Raw genomic sequence first — 20,635 nt, forward strand, 5'->3', positions numbered from 1 at the left:
GAAGGAAAGACCACTCGTCGCCAATAAAGTGTTGTAATACCTCATGCAGAAAGAAACATGGAAGTCAAGAGGAATAATAAAAGATCTTTATTACAATAACAGACCCACAACAGCTTCCCTCCACTGCAGAACCACAAGTGCTTGTCAAGTGCTCACATTCTAGGATCCCAAAGCATGCATCATCTAATTCTACATTCTAACCATTAAAGAGCAATATACCTACTCAAAGAAAACGTACCCTGATATCTATATATGTTCAATGTGCTTAATACCATACTACTGAGCATCACTGTAGACCCTCTCACCTCAAGGAAAATGGTATTTGGCAGAACAATGGAGATCATCAAATCGAAAAAAAAAATTCTGTGTTGTTTGCCATTTCAGCCATTCCCTGTTCCACAGATATGTGTTGATAAGATCAGACAACACATTGACAGTGGCATATATCAATCATTAGGGGAGTACCTGTTGTCGATCACTGAATGAATTGGCCTGCAGTCTGGGTCAGTAGGCAGAAACTTCTCACTTGTCATTGACGGTTGTTCACATTAGGGTCTGGACAATGTGGTGGCAGACTCTTTAAGTTGGAAGTTCCCCCTTCCCAGGATTTGCAACTGACAAGGCCTACCTTCAGGGATATTTGCCGGCTGTTTGGCCTTCCCTTTCTGGATCTATTTGCCTCCAAGTGCACTGTACTTCTCTCGAGGTTTTGCTTCAGGGCCCTTGAGGAGGGAGCTTGGGATGTGGATGTGCTCAACTTGTATTGACCCCGTAAGCTTCCCTTTGCCTTCCCCCCCAATTCCGATGATTCAGAGGCTCTTGTGCAGGATACAGCGGGAGAAGCCCCAAGTAATTGTGGTGGTTCTTTACTGGCCCAGATGCAGTTGGTTCCCTCTTCTGAGGTGCATAGCCAGGGGCTTCCCTGGTTCCTTCCTTACTCTCCTGCTCCCCTGAAGTCCTGCTCATAGTGTCAGCTTCGTCGTCTTTCCCTCTCGATTTGGAGGTTGAAAGGATGAGGCTGGGGGAGCAAGGTCTACTCCCTCATATTATTGATTTTGTTTAGAAATCCACTCTTAATTCCTACTCCAAACACAGGAAAGTCTTTGATTCCTTTTGTTTTGCTCAAGGTGGACTGTTCTGTCTCTTCTATTATCCAGTTTCTCTTGGAAGGGTTTCGTAAACATATTTCTCTGTCAACCTTGAAGTCACAATGGTATGCAAGTAAGGCAGTCCATGTGAAGCATGACCTGGGCAGTGTGGCAGTTCCATTGGTTTCTATGTTTTCAAGACCTATGGTATCTATCCCCCTTCAGTGAAATCTACTTTTCCTTCTTGAGACTTTCCCTTTGGTTTGAAGTCTTTGCAACCCCTCCTTCCCCTTTTGAACCCTTTGAAGCAGTGGATCTTAAATTCCTTTCTTTTAATGTCTTTTTGTTGGTGGCTGTCACATCTGCCTATCGGTGGGGTGAACTGTCTGCCTTACTCTGTCATCCTCCTGTTCTTTCTCTTCTTGATGATGCTGTGGTTATTTGTCCTGATCTATCCTTTCTTTCTAAAGTGATGTTGAAGTTCTAAAGTGATGTTTCTCAAGATCTGATTCTTCCCGCTTTCTATCCAAACCCCTCTCCTGCAAAGGAATATAGGTTGCATTTGGTGGATGTTAAACTCGCTCTCTTGGTTTACCTTGACAGATCCAAAGACTACTGAAAATCTGATTCTCTATTTGTCACGTTTGGCTTTGCAGGGAAGGGTAAGAAGGCATCCAAGATCACGTTGAGTCGCTGGGTCAAAGAAGCTATTGCCTTGGCATATTCCGGCTTTGACCTGCCTAAACCTTCTGGTTTGCAGGGCCGTTCCAGAAGCTGTGCAGCTGCTTCCTGGGCTGAACTTCAAGGGGTCCCTTTAGCGGAGATTTGTAGGGCTGGAACTTGGACTTAGGAACACACTTTTGTGAAGCATTATAGATTACATGAACTGTTGCATGACCGCCAGAGTTTCGGCTGTGGTGTGTTACAATCAGTATTGACGTGAGGGTGCAGTGATATTTGCTAGTTGTTATTATTGATGGGATTCTTGAAATTATATCACTTGGTGTTGCAGTATGTCTGGATCTCTTGAGTATTACTTATCAAAAGGCCTGTACACTTCTTTGGCATATCTCACGGTTAAGGACTGATTTGAGGACGAGGGACGTAGAGATAATGCCCAATTACTTACCGGTAATCTTTGTTAGTTTTAGTTTGACTCGTCCTTGACCCAGTCTAGGCCGGCGAAGTACCACGCATCGGGCATTAGACGAACGCATATCAGTATGATGGTCTGCATCGGCGCACTGAAATGCATCATCACCAATTTATAGCGCCTCCTCAGCTGTCAAGCTGGAGCGCTGCTTAAGTACCACTGACTGCACAAATGTCATAGCTAGCAGCGCACGCTGCTATGGCTGGCTTGGGTGCTGGCTCAGGCAGCTCACTGTGGCCTGGGCTGGCTACAGAGTTTCACTGAGTCACCGCAGCAATGTCACTGATGTCACGTTGGGACTGAGTGTCATTATTTAATTTGCCCAATCAAGAACCAGAACACACACTCACTGACTAGGGCCTGGGCTGTGGCACAGAGTCAAGTTTGCAGAATTGGACAGACCCGTATGAGGGAAAGTGGTGGTGCGTGCTAAGTAGCCTGGCCCATCGCCCTGCTCTGACTGCAGTCCGTTACTCGTGCAGCCATGAATGCTGCTCGAGTTGGAGTCCTGGGCTGCAGACCTGCTGAGACCGAACAGTGCCAGGGGGAGTTCTTGCGGCTGCTCAATAACGGCGCTCTCTGACAATAAGTTTCAATACTACTCACTACTAATCACTTGGCTTTCTAATTTCATTTTTTTAGGAGCTCACATCATCATTCAGCCTGTAAGCAGGGCCGGACTGGGAACCAAAACCGCCCCTGGCAAAGTGCTCGGCCCCCCCCCCTCCCCCTCCCCCCCTCCCCCCCTCCCCCCCGGGGAGGGTTGTGAGTGCTGCCGAGCTCTTTGCCACGCCCGGTTTTCGGCCGATTTTGTTACAGGGCAAATTTGGCAGCTTTGCTGCAAAAACGGCCCTGTAACAAAAACACCCCCCAAGGGCCCAAAACCGCCCCCCTACCCGTGCGGCGCACCGGGGATTGCCCGGTGCCCGCTACGGCCAGTCCGGCCCTGAACGTAAGATTCGCTGAGAGGCTGCGCAGCTCTGTCTTGAAGTGTATGCTAACTTTCTGCACAAAGTAACTTCACAGCCGGGAGCCCCTAAATTAATTGTAAAAGTTACCCAGCTCAGAGCTCTGCAGTCACTGACTGTCTGCACAACATGTTGAGTTCTGTTCAGCGTCGTGAGGCTGGCTCAGATCCAAGCCGAGCTGGGGCCTCTCACGGGTGCCCTTGTTTTTCTCGTGCTTTGCAGCAGTTTTAAGATATTCTTAAGAGTTTCTCGTTGCTCAAATGGGTGTCATTTTTTATATTTGTCTTTTCCTCATCTGCATTGCTTGATTTTGCTCGCTAGAAAGTGTTACTCAGTCATTGAATGTCACTCATAATTACACTGAAATTATGAAATTGTCACACATAAGCAGTCTGAACCCTTGACAGCTATTCCAGTCATTCGTCTCACCCACCCTCCCTGTGGTAATAGCCTTTTGATCAAAGGCTTGGTATTACAGGAAGTACTGGGGAGGGCTATTCTCTTGTAGTTCACAGTGGAGGTGGGTGTGGCTTAGTAACATTTCCTGTTTTGCTTCCTGTCCTGGGATTGGGTAACTAACCTCATGGTTAAGAACTGGGACGAGTAGGATTTAGAGTAGTAATGAAGATTACCAGTAAATAATCTGGGCATTGTTCCTCATTCTGAATTGCTCGAGCTTGAGATGTGCATGTTTGGCCTACACTTTTTGCACCAGGTTTTTTCTTGGTGAAAATCACTCGGGGAGAATTCTATGCAGTCCACATTTTGCTGCTGGGTGAAATTTTTCGGGGTACCAGTTTTATTGTATTAATTTTAGACCTTTCCATCTGTCTTTAAATGTATAATTTTCCGCTAATTTTCTTGTATTGGTCCTCAACTATTTCTGATGAGGCTTCCAATCCACTATACCAAAAATTAGCCCATTAGTGTGATAACATTTTCTAGTCACACAAATACACCACCGCAGCACATCTTCTGGAAGAAATGATCATTTGCAGTTAAAATGTTAAGAAAATGCAAGTCAAAGTTAGCGTTGTTATTTTCTGCGCTTTTGTTTATTTTTCACAGCTACGTGCCCGTTACTTGCCAATTCTGCATGGTCCTAAGGTCTAAAAACTGAACATTTCAAGAGGACTGGGTTTGTGTCCACACTAACTGCATAATAGGCATCTCAAAATTATTACGTAGCGACTGAATTGCAAAATTTTAGCTCAGTGCGTACAGCAAAGGTGCGATTTATGTATTTGCACATCACCTTTTCGATAGCACTAGTTTAAGAGGCGACTCAAGCCATATTGTCTTTGGACCTTGTCAAAGCCTGATGCCCAAGCGGGTAAAGAAAGTACATGATAGGGATTCACCGCTACCCCGTTCCCTACACATTCTGCATGGCTACTGGTTGGCTATTTTTATTCATCAAACAGTATACGTGATATTGCAAAATCTGTTCTTAAAGTCACTCCTTCCATTGAACACACTAATTTGATTACATGGGTGTTAGAAATTAGGGTCTCTAGTTGGTAGTGGTATGCACCCTGGCCAAGTAAGGACCCTTCCTTCTAGTCAGGGTAAGGGAGTTACACTCCCAATATCATCCCTGCTCACCCCCCTTGTTAGCTTGGCCAAAGCAGTCAGCCCAATCTCAGAAGCAATGTGTAGGGTATTTGTACATAACACACACAGTGAAAACACTACAAATGGACACCACACCAGTTTAGAAACATAAAGTATCTTTAACTGAACCAAACAAGACCAAACCAACAAAAATCCAACATCCAGATCTCAAAAAAAAGATTTTTCAAAGGTTTCAAGCAATTCTGTTCATAGAACTTTATGGATGCAGTGATTTTACACAAAGTACCATAGATGTGTTAAAATCCACAAAGAAAAACAGCTGAAGAGGAGCAAAGCGTCGGAAAACAGTGAAGCGGCGATTTCCCGGGTAAACGATGCGTCAGTTCTGCTGCACGCAGGAGAAGGGTTGTGTTGAATCCGGACTGTAACGGGAAGCGCTGCGTGGAAATCCAAGATGGTTCTGCGGGTGTTTGGTGGAGAACTTGGCGCACAGGTACGATGCGTGGAAATCTGGATACGCTAGAGGTCGATGCGGCAAACAGGCGATGCGTCGATTTCTTCAGCTGCACTCCCACAATGTGCTGATTCTTTCAGCTGCACAGCAGGGCCTGTTTTGGAGTCAGTGCGGTGGTCTTAGACTTCAGAGACCTGGTGCGCTGAACTCGGGCTGCAGCAGTTTCCTCAGCCACGGGCAGGCGCTGCGTTGATTTCTTCAGCTGCACGGCGGCGGCATATGGAAATTTCTCCTGCACGGTGATGCTACGTAGGAAAACAGGCGCTGGAAGGGCGCATCAAATTTTTAAAGTCTTTTACAGCTTTCTATAGCAGGAACAACTTCCAAGGGCCCAGAAGTAGAATTGGCACCACTTGGCAGGTCCGAACTCCCAGCAGTGTAGTTGAGGGATGTTGCAAGTGAAGTCTTTTATGGCTTCGTAACAGGACGCAAGCCATCACAAGCCCTTGGAGAAACTTCACAAGCAGGATACAAACCAAAATTCCAGTCCCTTTCCTCTCCAAAGCAGAAGTAGCAACTGCAGACCAACCCAGTAAAGCAACACACAGCAAAGGGGCAGTACTCCTCCTAACAGCTCTTCTCCGTGGCAGAGTCTCCTCTTGAGCCAGAAGTGTTCTAAAAGTCTTAGGTTTTAGGTCCAGTACGTATACCCCTTTTGGCCTTTGAAGTAGGCATTCTTCAAAGGATTGTCTTTGTAGTGCACAAGTTCTTGTCCTGCCTGGCCTTGGCTCCAGACACACTCCAATGGGGTGGAGACTGCATTGTGAGAGGCCAGGCATAGCCCTATTCAGGTGTATGTGAGAACTCATCCCATCACTCTAGCGCAGGAAGGCCAATCAATCTGATGATGGATCATCATGATATGCAGGGCACACCTCAACGCCCTTTGTGTGACTGTCAGAGGGAATGCACAAACAGGCCCTTGTCAATCTAAACCAGACGGTGATTCCACAGGCAGGCAGAGGATATTTAAACAATAAAATGCCTACTTCTAAAAGTGGCATTTTTGAAAAACACATCTTTAAAAAAACTTTTTTAAACACTTAACTTTAAAAAAAAAAACTTTATTTAAAGATGTGTTTTTAAATTCTGAGCTCAGAGAGCCCAAACTCCAAATCTCTAGCTGTTTCCAATTGAAAGTCCCACTTGTAAAATTGTTCACAGCAGCTCCAATGATAGCCTATTGGGGACCTAGTCCCTGTAATAGTGAAATTCTGCCAATTATTTTTTCACTATCAGGACATGTAAAACGCCCCAGTGTCATGTCCTACTTTTCATTTACAACGCACCCTGCCCATGGGGGTACCTTGGTCCTTCCTTAGGGGTGTCTTACTTGTAGTAAAAGGGAAGGTTAGGGCAGGTTGACATGGCAGTTTAAAATTGCACTCCCAGACACTGAAATGGCAGGCCTAATACAAGTTTACAGGGCTACGCATGTGGGTGGCACAACCAGTACTGCAAGCCCACTAGTAGCGTTTGATTTACAGGACCTGGGCACACATATTGCACTTAACTAGTGACTTACCAGTACATCAGACATGCCCTTCATGGTGAACCAATCGGAATCAAAATTTACACAGGTGCACTGGTCAGGAGTGGTAAAGTGTCCAGAGTACATAAACTAGCAAAAAACAGAGTCCAGCATAAAATCAAAAAATACAGAAGGTAGAGGCTAAAAGACAGGGGAAACCACGCCAAGGATGCTAGGTCTAGCAATGGGTACCATGGTGCATTAAAGAAATGGCATGTTGCTCCGAGAGCCGCCTTATGTGTTGCTTAAGATGTTGTTTCCTGGAGTTAAGAGTAATAATTGAATCCAGGTCGCAGGATAAATTCAGGGGCCTCACAGATTCACATTAAGTGCCCGGAGTCCAATGTTGGCAGTGGCTTTTTTTTATTTCATTGTCTCTATCCTATTGTACTCTCGCTCATGGTTCAAACACCTGCAGAATGGCATGGGCGCCTCTCTAGGGTGTGAAGCGCTATACTTTCACAGTGGTGCATTACTAACTTTTGTGAACGTTCGCACTAGATGTAGCCCTATATGCCTATTTGCTCCTTACGGTTAGTGAAAATGCATGTAAGTAAGGTTATGACCATATGTCCTCTATGTTAGTCAATAAGGACAACTTACCACCTTCCACCAACGGTTCCATATTTCACACTATGCTTACGCAAACATATTTTTTAGTTATGTTCATGTAGTAAAACAAATCTTTTGACGTTCAAACGGGTAAAAAACAATTATTATGATCAAGGTTTAATAAACTAAGAGCACCGGAAGTAATTTTAGTTAGTGGCTGTCCCCAGAAACTGAATGGAGGAATTTAGGTCTTGGAACATAAGCGAAGAGTCCTCCGCATTCAGAAAACTCAATAAAATCAACATTCTGAAGGCTGCCAATTACAGACTGGTTTATTTGTATTGCTGTTTCATCTTAAGGTACCTTTATATCTACCTGTCACTTGTTTACCTTGAGAAAAATTAGGGCGAATAGCGAGGTTTCGATTTTAAGTCGATAGATCAGATGGCATTGAAATATATATTGTTTGGAACCATTGGAATGGATGTGAAAATAAAGCCTATTCAAGCTCAGTGACGTGCAGTTGGCATTGGTGAGCTTTTAAAGTGCTTGATAATTCGTTTGACCTTCATGATATGTACCTTTCTGTGGAGCACAATGAGTGCCAGTCCATTAGTGCTCTGTGTCCGCTGTTGAAATGCATGGTAGGGCAGTATTGATAATCAAATTTAATTTATTTATTGCAGCTTGTTGTTTTATATCAGGCAAAAGGCACTTAGGCTTGTGGTCCCTGAGCCTAAAGGGCCCTTCCGTTCTTCGAATGGTCCATTACTTGCGTACAGAGCACTCATAATAGTCGGTGTTCACATAAACCAGGTTGAAAAGCTTTGATGCAGAGCAAGAAGGGAGTGCATGAACTGACGTCTACGAAATGAAAAATTCACCTTTTTGAAAAAAAAGTCTTAATATTGTGGTCACACATTTCTAATGCACTAATTTTTTTAAATTACAAATGGAACTTGGTGTAAATGTGGCTGTCTTGTGTGAAAATGTGAGTGTGTCCCAACATTCTTGTGTGTTGAGAGTCATTAAGCTGCTACTGTGTGAGAGGGATTGGAGTGCATGGAGGATTGTCTTTTGCATCAGCTAGTTCTCTGCAAGATTTTGAATCCTCCTCTGACACCAGAAGCAGGCACTACTTGCCTGAAGTACTGTAGCCCACTGTCAATACCCCAGCCTGCTGTCCACGCACTTCACCTCCAAGACTGCGTAAGGGTGGGATTGTGATATAGGACGAAAATATATCCAGATCAGTGATAGTCTAACACCACTGTTGTGTAGTTCCTGTAAACCTATGTAGGATCTGCGTGTTTAGACAACATAGACTGTGGGACTTGTGTCCGGACTGATTCCGGACACCCCCACCGGGTATGTTCGCCTGTATACCAGCTAGCTCACAGTGCCCCAATAAGCTCTTCCTATCAAGGAGAGAATAGTTCCTGGCAACTATCAAACATGACAACCCCGTCCCATCAGGGATCATGGAACCAGTACAGTACTTTTCACTCAGTCACTTGTGCTCACTTTGTCTCAGAGAAATACACAGAATAAACGGTGGGGGCGTGTTCAATAAGCATTTATTGAACCAGCTTCGTTCTAGTGTAAAATAGGTGTGCTGAAACAACCATAAGACAGAAACAGATATAAATTATTATAAGCACCAACAAAGTAAGCAGATGGTAGATTTCTACCATAGTGCTAAAAACAATGAATATATGCAAGCATATAAATACATAACAGTAGTAATGCGTACTCCTACGATGCAACCCTCACTAGATGTACCTAAGTGTACCTAGCATGTATGTAGGTGTAGAGCCAAGAATCCCCCTAGGCTGACACCAACCCCATTACCTGAAGTGAGAGACTGTGGGACCCCGTCTTGGTCCTGAGATGGACACCCCGCGAGGGATGTCAAACCACTGTGAGCGGGAGTGTCTGCGCGCAGGAACCTTAGCGTCTCGCGTCAGTGTGTCAGCATGGAAGCCTCTCTCCTCTGCCTGCCCTGGCAAAGATATGGTGTGTCTATATATGCAAAAGGTACCCTCAGGGGATTCTACCTTGCTGTGTCATGTCGATCGAGGATGATGGAAGGGATGACCCTTATACATGCAGAAGATGGTAATCCTGATCTGATTCTGAGAATCTTCATGCATAATTAATTAGGCTAGTTTTCGGGGAAAACCACACAACATTCATGCAGTGTTTAACTAGGTAAAAGGTCAATACCAAAACCCAATGGTACTGTAAATGTAGGTGAAAGGATAGGGAACTACTTAAGCCTATATTGGGGTACCCTATGAAACATAATACCACCTAACTCTACCTCCTCACACACCCTCTTGTATATGGCAGCGCAGGAACTCTCATGGGGGCTTGTACTGCCATTTATATGTAAGTACCTTGGGACGGGTCTTTCGGGATAAGCTAGACAATGGATGTAAAATGCTTTGGGAAATTTAACTTCAAAATGTCGCCCTCAAATTGATAAAAGTTGATGTAAGTCATTTGGGAATTTACTGGTTTTAATGCTGACTATTCAGGAATATGTAACAATTACTATGTATGTACAAGGAGAAAATTAAGTGGGTACTGATATCAGTGGTAAGGTTTTCACATGCACGCGCAGATGCTTCGTAGACATTAATAACATCACATATATCACCATATGTCTCATTAGTAGAAATCTAAAAATCCATATGCAGATCTCTAGGTAAAAATCGCTGTGCAGCGAAGACCATGCTCTTTCCGTTTGGTGCAGCGAGTGTGCTTATTTTCAGGTCATACCCTGTAAGAGGCAACATAGCCAGAATCATTGGTGTAAGATTGCTGCTATCCCGCATGATGAGATTTTGTGCCGCAAGTATCCTAATATTGCTTCGAAACTGCAGTTAATGCCATGCTTTGGTGAGACTGGTGGCCATCATGCTGAGAGTGGGAGGATACCTTTTGTGCATTAACTATGCTGTGATTGCTGCATACTAAATTGTGTCCTCTCTAGTTGAAAGTCCTGCAATGGCATAACATGGCATGATATGTGCCTCCTTCGACGAAGTGGTTGTTACCTCTCATTTGTTTGGGGAATTAAAAGCAGGAGAATGAAAATGTGCGTAATTTGCTTTTGCGTAAGTTTGCGAAATTCTGACATAATTCAAACCTGTAATTTTGTACTACACAGTAGTGTGAAATGCATCCTCGCATCAATTTTTGGCACGAAGATGCATTTCAACAAAGCACTGCGAATAACTGTCGCTTTCACTCTATTACTTGTGTGTTTGCGGTAAATTATTGAATATTTTGAACAATTATTCTGCTGAAACTTCCTTCTCCTGGTCTATGCAAGTACCTGCCTGGATACTTTGTTATTCCTTTCTGAACAAGTAAAAAAAAATATATATATATATATATATTATATATATATATTATATATATATATAATATATATATATAGTATATATATGATATATATATATGCAGTACTGTAAAGAAGTACAGTTAGAATTTTCAAAGCTCTAGGCCAGATTGAATTTACTTCCTGTCCTCATACACTGACAAAATGCAATTTCTGACCTTTTTTTAGTGATTTGTTGCAATAAAAGTGGCCCTATGGCTCTGCCTTTGTTCGCCTCTTAGGCGCTGCCTTCATGTCACTTCTGCCTGGTTCTGGTGTCTGCTGGTGCCAGAGGTCTGGTGACTTCTTGTGTAACTAACCCTGCACAGTACCTTTCATTGTGCAGACTTGTTTTCAGTCTCCGTTCACTTCGGTTACAGCACATATACGCAATACTGGTTTCAGACTTTTGTTAGTGTTCCCACGTTTATTACTGGGAGATGCTTCGTGTTGCTGCTGCTGTGCTGGGGGGGGGGGCCTGAAGAGAACCACAAGCCCCAGGACGCTGCGGGGTGCGCACCGGCCAATCCGCTCCTCTCCCCTGCAATTGGAAGGTTTAAAGTGTCCAGCCCTTCCCGCGACGCGGGACGCGCGCCGGCGGGTGCCTGACTAAGCCCGGGCAAAGGGCAGGCCATCTGTGTCCGTCAGAGGCCGAAAGAGGCCGGGCTGGGCCCCCCCCACTTGGCTTTCTGCATAAGGACCAAGGCTCACGAAAGAGGAAGGTAATGTGTGAATTATATAAACATTAATTTATAAACACATTGCCCCCAGAACCCTAACGCACCAATTATCTTATAAGAAGTCAATCGACCCCATTGCAAAAATGAGTAAACGGAGGGGGTTAGTCGTAACCCTGGATGATTTCATTATAAGGGCCGAATCAGTGCTTATACACGAGATACAGCCAATTGAGAGATGATTGTCCTTAGATCTTGCCCCGCACCATCCGCCTTTGTCACCTGGCGGTACTGTGGACCTTATTCCCATTGACACTTTAAGATCGCCCCCGGTGCCATTAAGTCCTGGTATAGTAGATACACAAACACCACCTTTATCCCCCTCTGCCAACCAGGATTTAAGTGCTCCTGCCAGTAACACACGAGGGATTTCGAGCAAAACAGTCAGAGGGAGAATACCGGCTACCTCAGCATTAAGGGGAAAGAAAAATCAAGTGAAATTAAATCAGTCTAAGACCAAGCAGAAAGGAAGGAATACTAATACAGGTGCCCCATGTGGTAGCGGGACAGTTGAAGCCTTGATGACCAACTCAATTGCAACTCAGACTGATGATACCCTGGAAAATGAACATAACACAGCTGACATGGGCATTGAAATTTTGGATACCTTGATGGAAGGATTTGAGCCTGTAACCAGTAATTTCCTGCCTTCTTTATTCTTTGTCTCGGCGCCGGGAAACCCTTTTTGGGTAGCTGTCGCGCCTAATAAGTTTAAAATATAAAATAAATAAATAAATGAGCCTAGGTTGGATGACCTAATGGAGACTTTTGTCAAAAAACTCGATGTATTATCGGAGAAAATGCTTAAAACAAATACTGTGGCAGCAAGTACAAATGGGGGTGGGGGCGGGGGAACTGATTTGAATCTAGTATTGATCGGTCAAATTAATGGTCAAATCAATTGTAATGGTGTATCACAATCTCCTAGCGCAGCTGACCTTATGGCGCCCCCTCAAGCCGCACTATGTGAATCATGTGGGAACAAGGGGGTATCTCCTCCATCTAGTGATGATCGTATCAATAGAAGCAGTAGGATGACACTAGATAAGGATGGTGCAGGCAACCAGAAGGTGGGCATTAATCAAGATAGGCCGTTTAAGCAGGGCCCAATGCCAGTCGATGGTACCAATGATGTGAAGAGAGATCTTAGAAATCTTGGTACAAACCCTAATTCGGACACTCTACATCTTCCACCAGCTTCCACTCCGTATGTGCTTGTCCTAACTGGCGTTCCCACGCTTGGGGAGGGCCAGAGGGAGTCTTGGTCCGATCTCCAAATCAAGTTGGTAGACTGGCTCCACAAACATAAGAATTTTAACCCGCGCAGGATGGAGGAAATAATCATGGCCAGGAGAGTAGGGTTGGTCGGACCATCAAATAAATGTATAGATGGGGATTGCATTGTTTTAACTTTTAGAAGACCCCAACAGGGCGTCGACTCCTATCTATTAGAGAACAATCATTTACCCCTTGACTAACATTAGCGCACTCCCCCTGGGTTATTTTTATAAGCCAACCACAATCCCACATAGGAGCATTGAAACGGCTAAGCCCCTATTGAATAGATAGCATGCCCTCTCTAGCTTGGACACACAAGATTGACTATTAGACACGGCACCTACCACAGAAGTCACTGACAGGTCAATTCTAAACTCACCGCCCAGATCTAATTGCTCCCCAGAGAGGATAGTTACATCTAGAAGTGGCAATGGAGCATCCCTGAGTATCATAAGCTGGAACGTGGCAGGTTTACGTTCCAGACTTGATAACTTAGATTGGTTAAATATGATCAGGGAATATGACATTGTCATGTTCCAGGAAACCTGGGCCACAGAAGAGCTATTCATTGAGGGGTTCCATTGTTTTAGTGTGACATCTCAAACACCTAGGATGGGGAGAGCATCGGGAGGATTGTTTATAGGGATTAAAGTGGCTGCTGGGGGTAGTTTTAAAGCAATCCCATCTCGTAGTCTAGATTATCAGGTAGTGCTCTATAAAAGAGGGACCCACTTCTATCTGATACATTTTTATAATAATGATTTTCACTCAGTTCCAAACAAGAGCTTTATTAAGCTCTTTGATTTTATTTCAGACCTGGATACCCAGGCTAATAATGGGGACCCCCTAGGTTTTTTATTGGGGGGTGACTTTAATGCCAAAATTCTCGATACACAATCAGAAAGGGGGTTGGCCTATTATGGTAAATCCATCAGCAGAGGTAGAGAACTTGGCCGGTTCATAAGATCCTATAACCTGTCCAATGTTATGGACCTGGCCGTAGGGTCAACCATGACTAACCATCCAACTTACAGGGGTAGGGGCTGTAGTTCTATAATAGATTTTATTTTTGTATGCCCTTTGATAGAAAAACAGCTCGTATCAGCCGAAGTTGTTCCTTCTAACTTTGGAGACCATAACCTATTAGAATATCGATTAACAGTGCCCATAGGCCGATTTTCCAGATAGAATGTGGGGCTACAAATCTAACATTGTCGACTGACAACTTAAGATTACACTGGAAGGGGGCTGATAACTCCGAAATATTTAGGAAATTGGCCAAGGACAAAATGCATCGTATTGACGCCTGCCTTTCACTACAGTTACCTTCTGTTACGATAATTCAGGATTTTGGCAAATTATGCCAAACGATTAAAACCCTCCTTTCTAGACCCACCTCTCAAATGGCAACCACCCCTAGATGGTTCAACCATGAATGCACACAAGCAAACAGGAATTTATGTAGGGTACTCACAGCTACTCCAAGGTGCACAATAGAAGTTAAACTGGCCAGAAAGAAGTATAATGAGGCGATTAGAGATAGGAAGAAGGATCTCCTGAGCGAAAGCTGGGACAAACTCTCTGAGGCTGCCAATCAAAAAAAGTGTAACATCTTCTGGGCAGCTGTAAGGGACCTTCGTTCCATGGGCCAGACATCGACACCGATTAGCTGTAATATCTCTAGTGTTCCGGGGGTTCAACACTTCTCAGGAATTTATGCCCCACCATCCCCAAGTGAGGCAACTTTTATCCCAGGTAGCCTGGTACCCATAGAAATGAGCATTTTTGAAGTTGTAGAAGCCATCAATCAGAGCTTAGGCAATAAGGCGCCGGGTCCTGATGGGCTCACTATTGACCTAATTAAGTGGAACCCGGATTTTTGGGCCCCTTTGCTTTTGAATGTTTTTAATAATTTAACTGTGACAAAATTACCCGATACTTGGGCTAGAAGCATAATAGTCCAGATTTTTAAGAAGGGAGACAGATCCCTCCCATGCAACTATAGACCTATTTCCCTAATAGACAATACCCTTAAAATTCTAGAAAGAGTCTTGTATAATAAAATCTTGGGATGGACAGAAGCGAATGCCATCTTAGACCCATGCCAGCTGGGCTTTAAGGGTAAGGTTGGAACTATTGAACAATGTCTCAACCTAAACGTCGGGAAATGTACTATTGCACGAAGGTCCCTGATTTATATGGCCTATATGGATCTGTCCACAGCTTTTGACCTAGTGAATAGGTCAAAGCTGTGGGCAATCCTTTTGGCAGGAGGGCTGGATGAGACATTGGTAAACTTCCTAGCGTATTTACATAGTGATCTCCAGGCCCAAGTAAGGCTTGGCATGGGAGGTAAAGTTTCAGGGACTATTGATGTAGGCAGGGGGTCAGACAAGGTTGCGTGTTGGCCCCCCTGCTTTTTATCATATACATTAACGGGTTGAATAGATCTCTGAAAAGGGCCACTCAAGACGTCCCATACATTAATGAGAAGCCCATCCCCGTGCTCCTTTACGCAGATGATGCGGTCCTTATAGGTCGCACTCCAAATTCCTTGCGTCTCCTTGTCCAAAATGTTAACAATTATATGAAGGAGTTGGATCTGCTGGTAAATTTTAAGAAATCTTTCTTAATGTCCAGTGGGCCAGGGAAGCGTGAGATAGGCTCGATCATAATAGATAGCCAAAAATTGACCTCTGTAAGATCTTTTGTATACCTAGGGCTGGCCTTTGCTGCGAACGGCTCCTAGAGTGAGCATTTAGCCCACGCCAGGAGCAAGTTCTCAAAGCCCACCAATTCGATCTTGAGCCTGCCCCGCCCCAAAACCACTGGGGCTCTTTTAGCAGTACAGAAAATATATAAACTCCAGTGCACCCCGGTGGCCACATATGGTGCAGAGATCTGGTGAACAGTTAATTCTCTAGTTATCCAACAGGAAGAAAATAGGTTTTGCAGGAAATTACTCTGCACCCCAATCTCGACCCCTCAATATATATGTCATAAGGAGCTCAATATTAATTTTAAAACTGATTTTATTTGTGCCCGACCGGCACTTTTCTGGGTATCAGTGTGGAGGTACAATGCGGCATTTTTGACACAGCTGATCATCACGAATTGCTTACACTGTGACAAAGGTTTAGAAATCCCATGGCTAAGAGGCGTGCTTCAAAGTTTGCGCAGCGTAAAAAGAGAAAATCTTTTCCTGGACCCCATATTAGCAGAATCAGTCACAAAGAAGGAACTGCGGAATGCTTTATATTCTCTTTATAACAACGAGCGGGATGTTGTGGAGTCTAGGAAAATAATTGTGCGCAACTATATGGCCATTGAACAGTACTGTTATCCGCTTCATATGTATCTGACCTTAGCCATGAGTTGATGGGAAAGGAGCCTTCTGTTTAGATTAAGAGCTGGTACAATTCGATATGCACTTTGTTTTCCACTGGGACATAGCCCAAATTTTAATCAAAATGTCTGCCCTTGTGATGGGAGGAGTGAGCAATCTATTACGCACTTCATATTCTTCTGTAAATATTATTTTAAATACTCTAAGCAGTTTTTTATCCATATTTTAAAAGGAGAAGACCAATTGCACTGGATGTAGCGTATCGGTGCATATTAGATTTAGATGATGTTGAATTGATTTTTCGCACTGGCACTTTCCTTAAGTTTGCGATTAGGGCACATAAGTCTATGATGGATCCCTGATTATATGTGATATAACTCGAGAATTGTTTTAACTATTTTATGTTAAAATGATGGCTGTTTCTGTACTAGGCACTTTGGATATATGGATATGATTTTTAATTTTTGTATCAATTGTTGTGAAGTATTTATGTTTTTGTGCGTTTATGGGTACTATTGTATCTGAATAAAGTTGAACTGAACTACTGTGCATCCAATATGTTTAGTGTACATAAGTGTTAGATTTCACATTTGTTACTATTTACATTAATTTACACATTTACACCCAATTGTTACTGTCCATAGGTTTTCATTTACACGTCCTTGCATCATTGTGTACACTATTAGGCCTAGAGCAGCTCTAGCCGACGTCTCATTGTACAGGGTATCCAGACCTAAAAGCAAATTATTATAATTATTTTTTAAAGACAAAAATGTCCAACAAAGAATAGAGACAAATCACAGTTTCTACATCTTTCAGTTTAGAAAAAGTTTTTATATTGTACGTCGGTCTTTTTCTGTTCATTACTCACGATGGCTGTCTGTGTTTTATTGAATTTTAGGTGATGGTGTTTGTTCACGCTCGAAATTCCACTGTGCGCACTGCCATGGCCCTTCGAGAAATAGCCAAAAACAACGGGCAGGCCTCTTGCTTCCTTCCAAACCAGGGAGCCGATTATGGCCATGCTGAAAAGCAGGTAAAGACCTCACTTGTGGCTATATATTGTGTACTTTGATGGACAGTGCATTCTTTGCTGTGCCTTACTGGACTATAAATCACACATTGGTTGGTTAAGAAGTATTTACTTGCACTGTACAGTAGCTCCTCATTTGATCTCTACATTCTTTATTATTATTTGTAATTAACAGCATCAAAGTCTGAAACACGTACACTGACTATGCTCACTCTATCCACTCCACGCTTAATGTACCAAGGTGCCGGGGCGTGGCTTGCGCGCCGCTGCATCATGGCGTGTCGCGCATGAGCTCCAGGACAATTGAGGTCCGTTAGGGGCTTTTATCTGGTTTCCGAGTGCCCCTCTTCAGCGGAGCAGCTTTCCTGAACGGCGGATTATGCAGAGAGCTGTTTGATTACATTTTCGGCGGATTTCGGCTACAGCTGAGCGCATTTCTGACAGGATAATGGTACGCTCGTTTTTTTGACGGGCGGCCGCCATTTTCCCCGCTTGTGACGGAGAGCGGCATTTTCTACTCAGAATCATCGCACTGGGTACTTTCTTGCCGATTCAGCAGGATATCTGGGACAATAAACCTTCAGTGACTACATTTGGTAACTTTTTGCTTTTGTCTTCGTTTTTTTTTTCTTCATTTGGTGCTGCATGGCTGGTTATTTTGTTGTTGTCGCTTTGGCTACCTCAGTGCAGCATTCTGCATTTAGCGCTCCATTTTACTTCAGTTGAGTTTATTTATTTATTTATTTAAAACATTTGTAGAGCGCGGCTGTCACCTGGCAGGTATCCTGGCGCTAAGAAGCTTCCTCCTAATTTACAGGCGAAGGGAGTGATTGTGGGGGATGGAAGTGGCAGGGGAAAAGCTAGGGGAAGAGCCATGTTTTTATTCGTTTCCTAAAAGGTAGGAGCTGTGGAATTTGGCGAATGTCGGCAGGCAGGCTATTCCACAGCTTAGCCGCAGCTACTCTAAAAGATCTTCCCCCGATCCTGGCCTTCTTAAACCTGGGCACTATCACAAGGCAGGCGGTTGCGGATCGTAGAGTTCTGGTTGGGATATACCAAGAAAACATTTGTTGTAGGGATCTTGGTCCTAATCCGTGTAGTGCCTTGAAGACCAAGCAGAGAGCCTTGAAGGCTATTCGTTGCTTCAAGGGGAGCCAGTGTAGCTCGGCTAAGGCAGCAGTGGCCGAGGATCTCCTGGTCCATCCAAGGGCCAATTTAGCTGCTGCCGATTGGACTCGTTGGAGTCTGTCCAGCAGTACCATGGGAGATTCGAGCAGGAGGGCGTTGCAATAGTCAAGGCGACTGAGAATAGTGCACCTGACTATCAATGCTCGGGCCTGAGGTGGTAGTAAAGGCAGGATTTTACGAAGTGAACGCATAAGGGCCGAGCAGGTGGCGACTGTTCTCGTTACCTGCGTTTCCATGCTAAGTTTGTTGTTTAGCATGACGCCGAGATTGCAAACACTGGTGATGGGTGGCGGATTGTTTGAGTTTTCCGGGGGCCAGAACTCCACAGGCAGAAGGCGAGGGATTCGGCTCGCAGGACAGAACAAGACCTCGGTTTTCGAGGAGTTGAATTGGAGGGAGTTACGGTGTAACCAGCTAGCAGTGTCCCTTAGGCAGTCGTGGAAGGCATCCATGGGGATGGAGTCTTCCCCCTCCCAAGAGAAAATGAGCTGGGTGTCATCCGCATAGTTTACTGTAGTCAAATTGTGGCTTTTGATTAATGTGACCAGAGGCTTGAGGTAAACATTGAAAAGGATCGGACTGATAGAAGAGCCCTGGGGTACACCGTGGGGGACTGGGGAGAAGGCCGATTGGAAAAGGGGGAGGTATACAGCCTGTTTCCTATCTTTGAGAAAAGAGTGAAACCAAAGCAGGGCAGTGCCGTCAACCCCCGCCTCTCTCAACCTCTTTAGCAGGATTACATGGTTGACCGTATCGAATGCGGCAGACAGGTCCAATAGGATCAGGGCCACGGCTTGGCCCCTGTCTGCCCGCACTCGAAGTTCTTCCATGGCAGTAAGTACAGCTGTTACGGTGCCATGGGCTGGACGAAATCCGAATTGGAAGTCTTCCAGAGCGTAATTCTGCTCAAGGTGTATTGACAAGCAGGTGCTGACCCATCGTTCCACCACTTTCGCCGGAAAGGGCAGAAGTGATATGGGTCGAAAATTAGAGAGGCAATCTGGATTCAGAGATGGTTTTTTCAGTAGCGGGGTGATGAGAGCTTGTTTCCAGGGGTTGGGAACGAGTCTGCAGTGGAGAGATTGATTACAGATCCCCCGAAGGGTGTGAAATAGCTCGTTCCCGCATGCTTTCCAGGTTTTGGGGGGCAATGGATCAAGGGGGGAACCCGAGGTAATGCCCAGTGCCAATCTCTCAAATTCTGCTTCGGGGATCTGGGGAAAGGTCAGGAGACTTTCCCTCAGAGGACATACTAGATTTGGAGGATCGAGATTAGCGGAAACAGCTCCGGGGGAAGTTGTAGTGTTTTGTGGTGGGGGAGTTGCCAAGTTGTTGATGATGGTCTCGATTTTGTCCGAGAAGAACTGTGCGAGATTGTCACAGAGGGACTGAGATGGGGTGATAGTTTTCTTGGCGCAGTCAGGGTGTGTGATGTTGTCCAGGATCTGGAATATGCTTTTTGAACTGTTGGCTGCGTTAACTATTGTGGAGCAGTAGTAGGTCGATTTGCTCTCAGCAATAGCAGATTTATATTCATGGAGCTTGTTTTTCCAGAGGGTTTTATTGTTATCACAGTATCCATGTCTCCACTTCCTCTCCGCCTGTTTACAAGCTGATTTGAGGGTTTTCAGGGAGTCATTGTACCAAGGAGCAGGTGCTCTGCCTTTGGGTTTACAGTGTTTTAATGGGGCAATAGAGTCCGTGATGGATGTTATCCTCGTGCTGAAAGATCTATAGTTGTTTTCAACCGAGCTGGTCGGAGAGAACCTCTCTTCCACCTCGAAGACTTTGGTGGTGGAGCTAAGTTTTTCTAGGGCTTTCCAATTTCGATATGTAAATTCTGGTAGCACGTTTTTGTTGGGCTTTCTTGTTGTGGTGCTGATGATGTAGAGTTTGATCAGTGAGTGGTCCGTCCAGCTCATGGGTAAGATGTCGCCTACATGTAATAGATCGGGACTCGAGAAAATAAGGTCGAGTCGATTACCTGCAGAGTGGGTGGGTTGCTTGACCAATTGGTGAAGCCCCACGCTGTCACAGGATATCAGGAGGTTGTCTAGTCCTGTATCAAGGCTGCCATTTGGCCAAAGATTAAAATCCCCTAAAATAACTAGTTTGTTATGGGAGGTTGCCATGTTAGTGAAAGTCGTGAGGAGTGCTTGCTGTTGCGGGATGGGGAATGCCCCTGGAGGGCGGTAACAAATGATCGCCGTGAAGGCATCTCCTAGGTGGCAATGTATAGCCAGACCAAAGAGCTCAATCCCGGGCACTGGGTCAATGTCTATGG

The 20,635-nt window shown here is 44.6% G+C and overlaps 1 protein-coding gene across 2 annotated transcripts in view; it reads left to right on the forward strand.

Moving 5' to 3' along the window:
- The window catches only part of ASCC3 (activating signal cointegrator 1 complex subunit 3), a 2,002,173-nt gene that overhangs the window by 1,082,047 nt on the left and 899,491 nt on the right, over positions 1–20,635 (forward strand). Inside the window, exon 14 of one of the 2 annotated variants that reach the window (XR_013596163.1) lies at positions 17,032–17,889. Coding sequence is in view for 1 of the 2 variants with exons in the window: in XM_078648375.1 (XP_078504501.1) it covers positions 17,032–17,166 (135 nt within the window). In the remaining variant the exon portion in view is untranslated. The remainder of the gene's footprint in view (positions 1–17,031; positions 17,890–20,635) is intronic. The other variant, XM_078648375.1, reaches the window with a different exon arrangement.

Source organism: Lissotriton helveticus, chromosome 6 (assembly GCF_964261635.1).
Source record: "Lissotriton helveticus chromosome 6, aLisHel1.1, whole genome shotgun sequence".
Classification (NCBI taxonomy): Eukaryota; Metazoa; Chordata; class Amphibia; order Caudata; family Salamandridae; genus Lissotriton; species Lissotriton helveticus.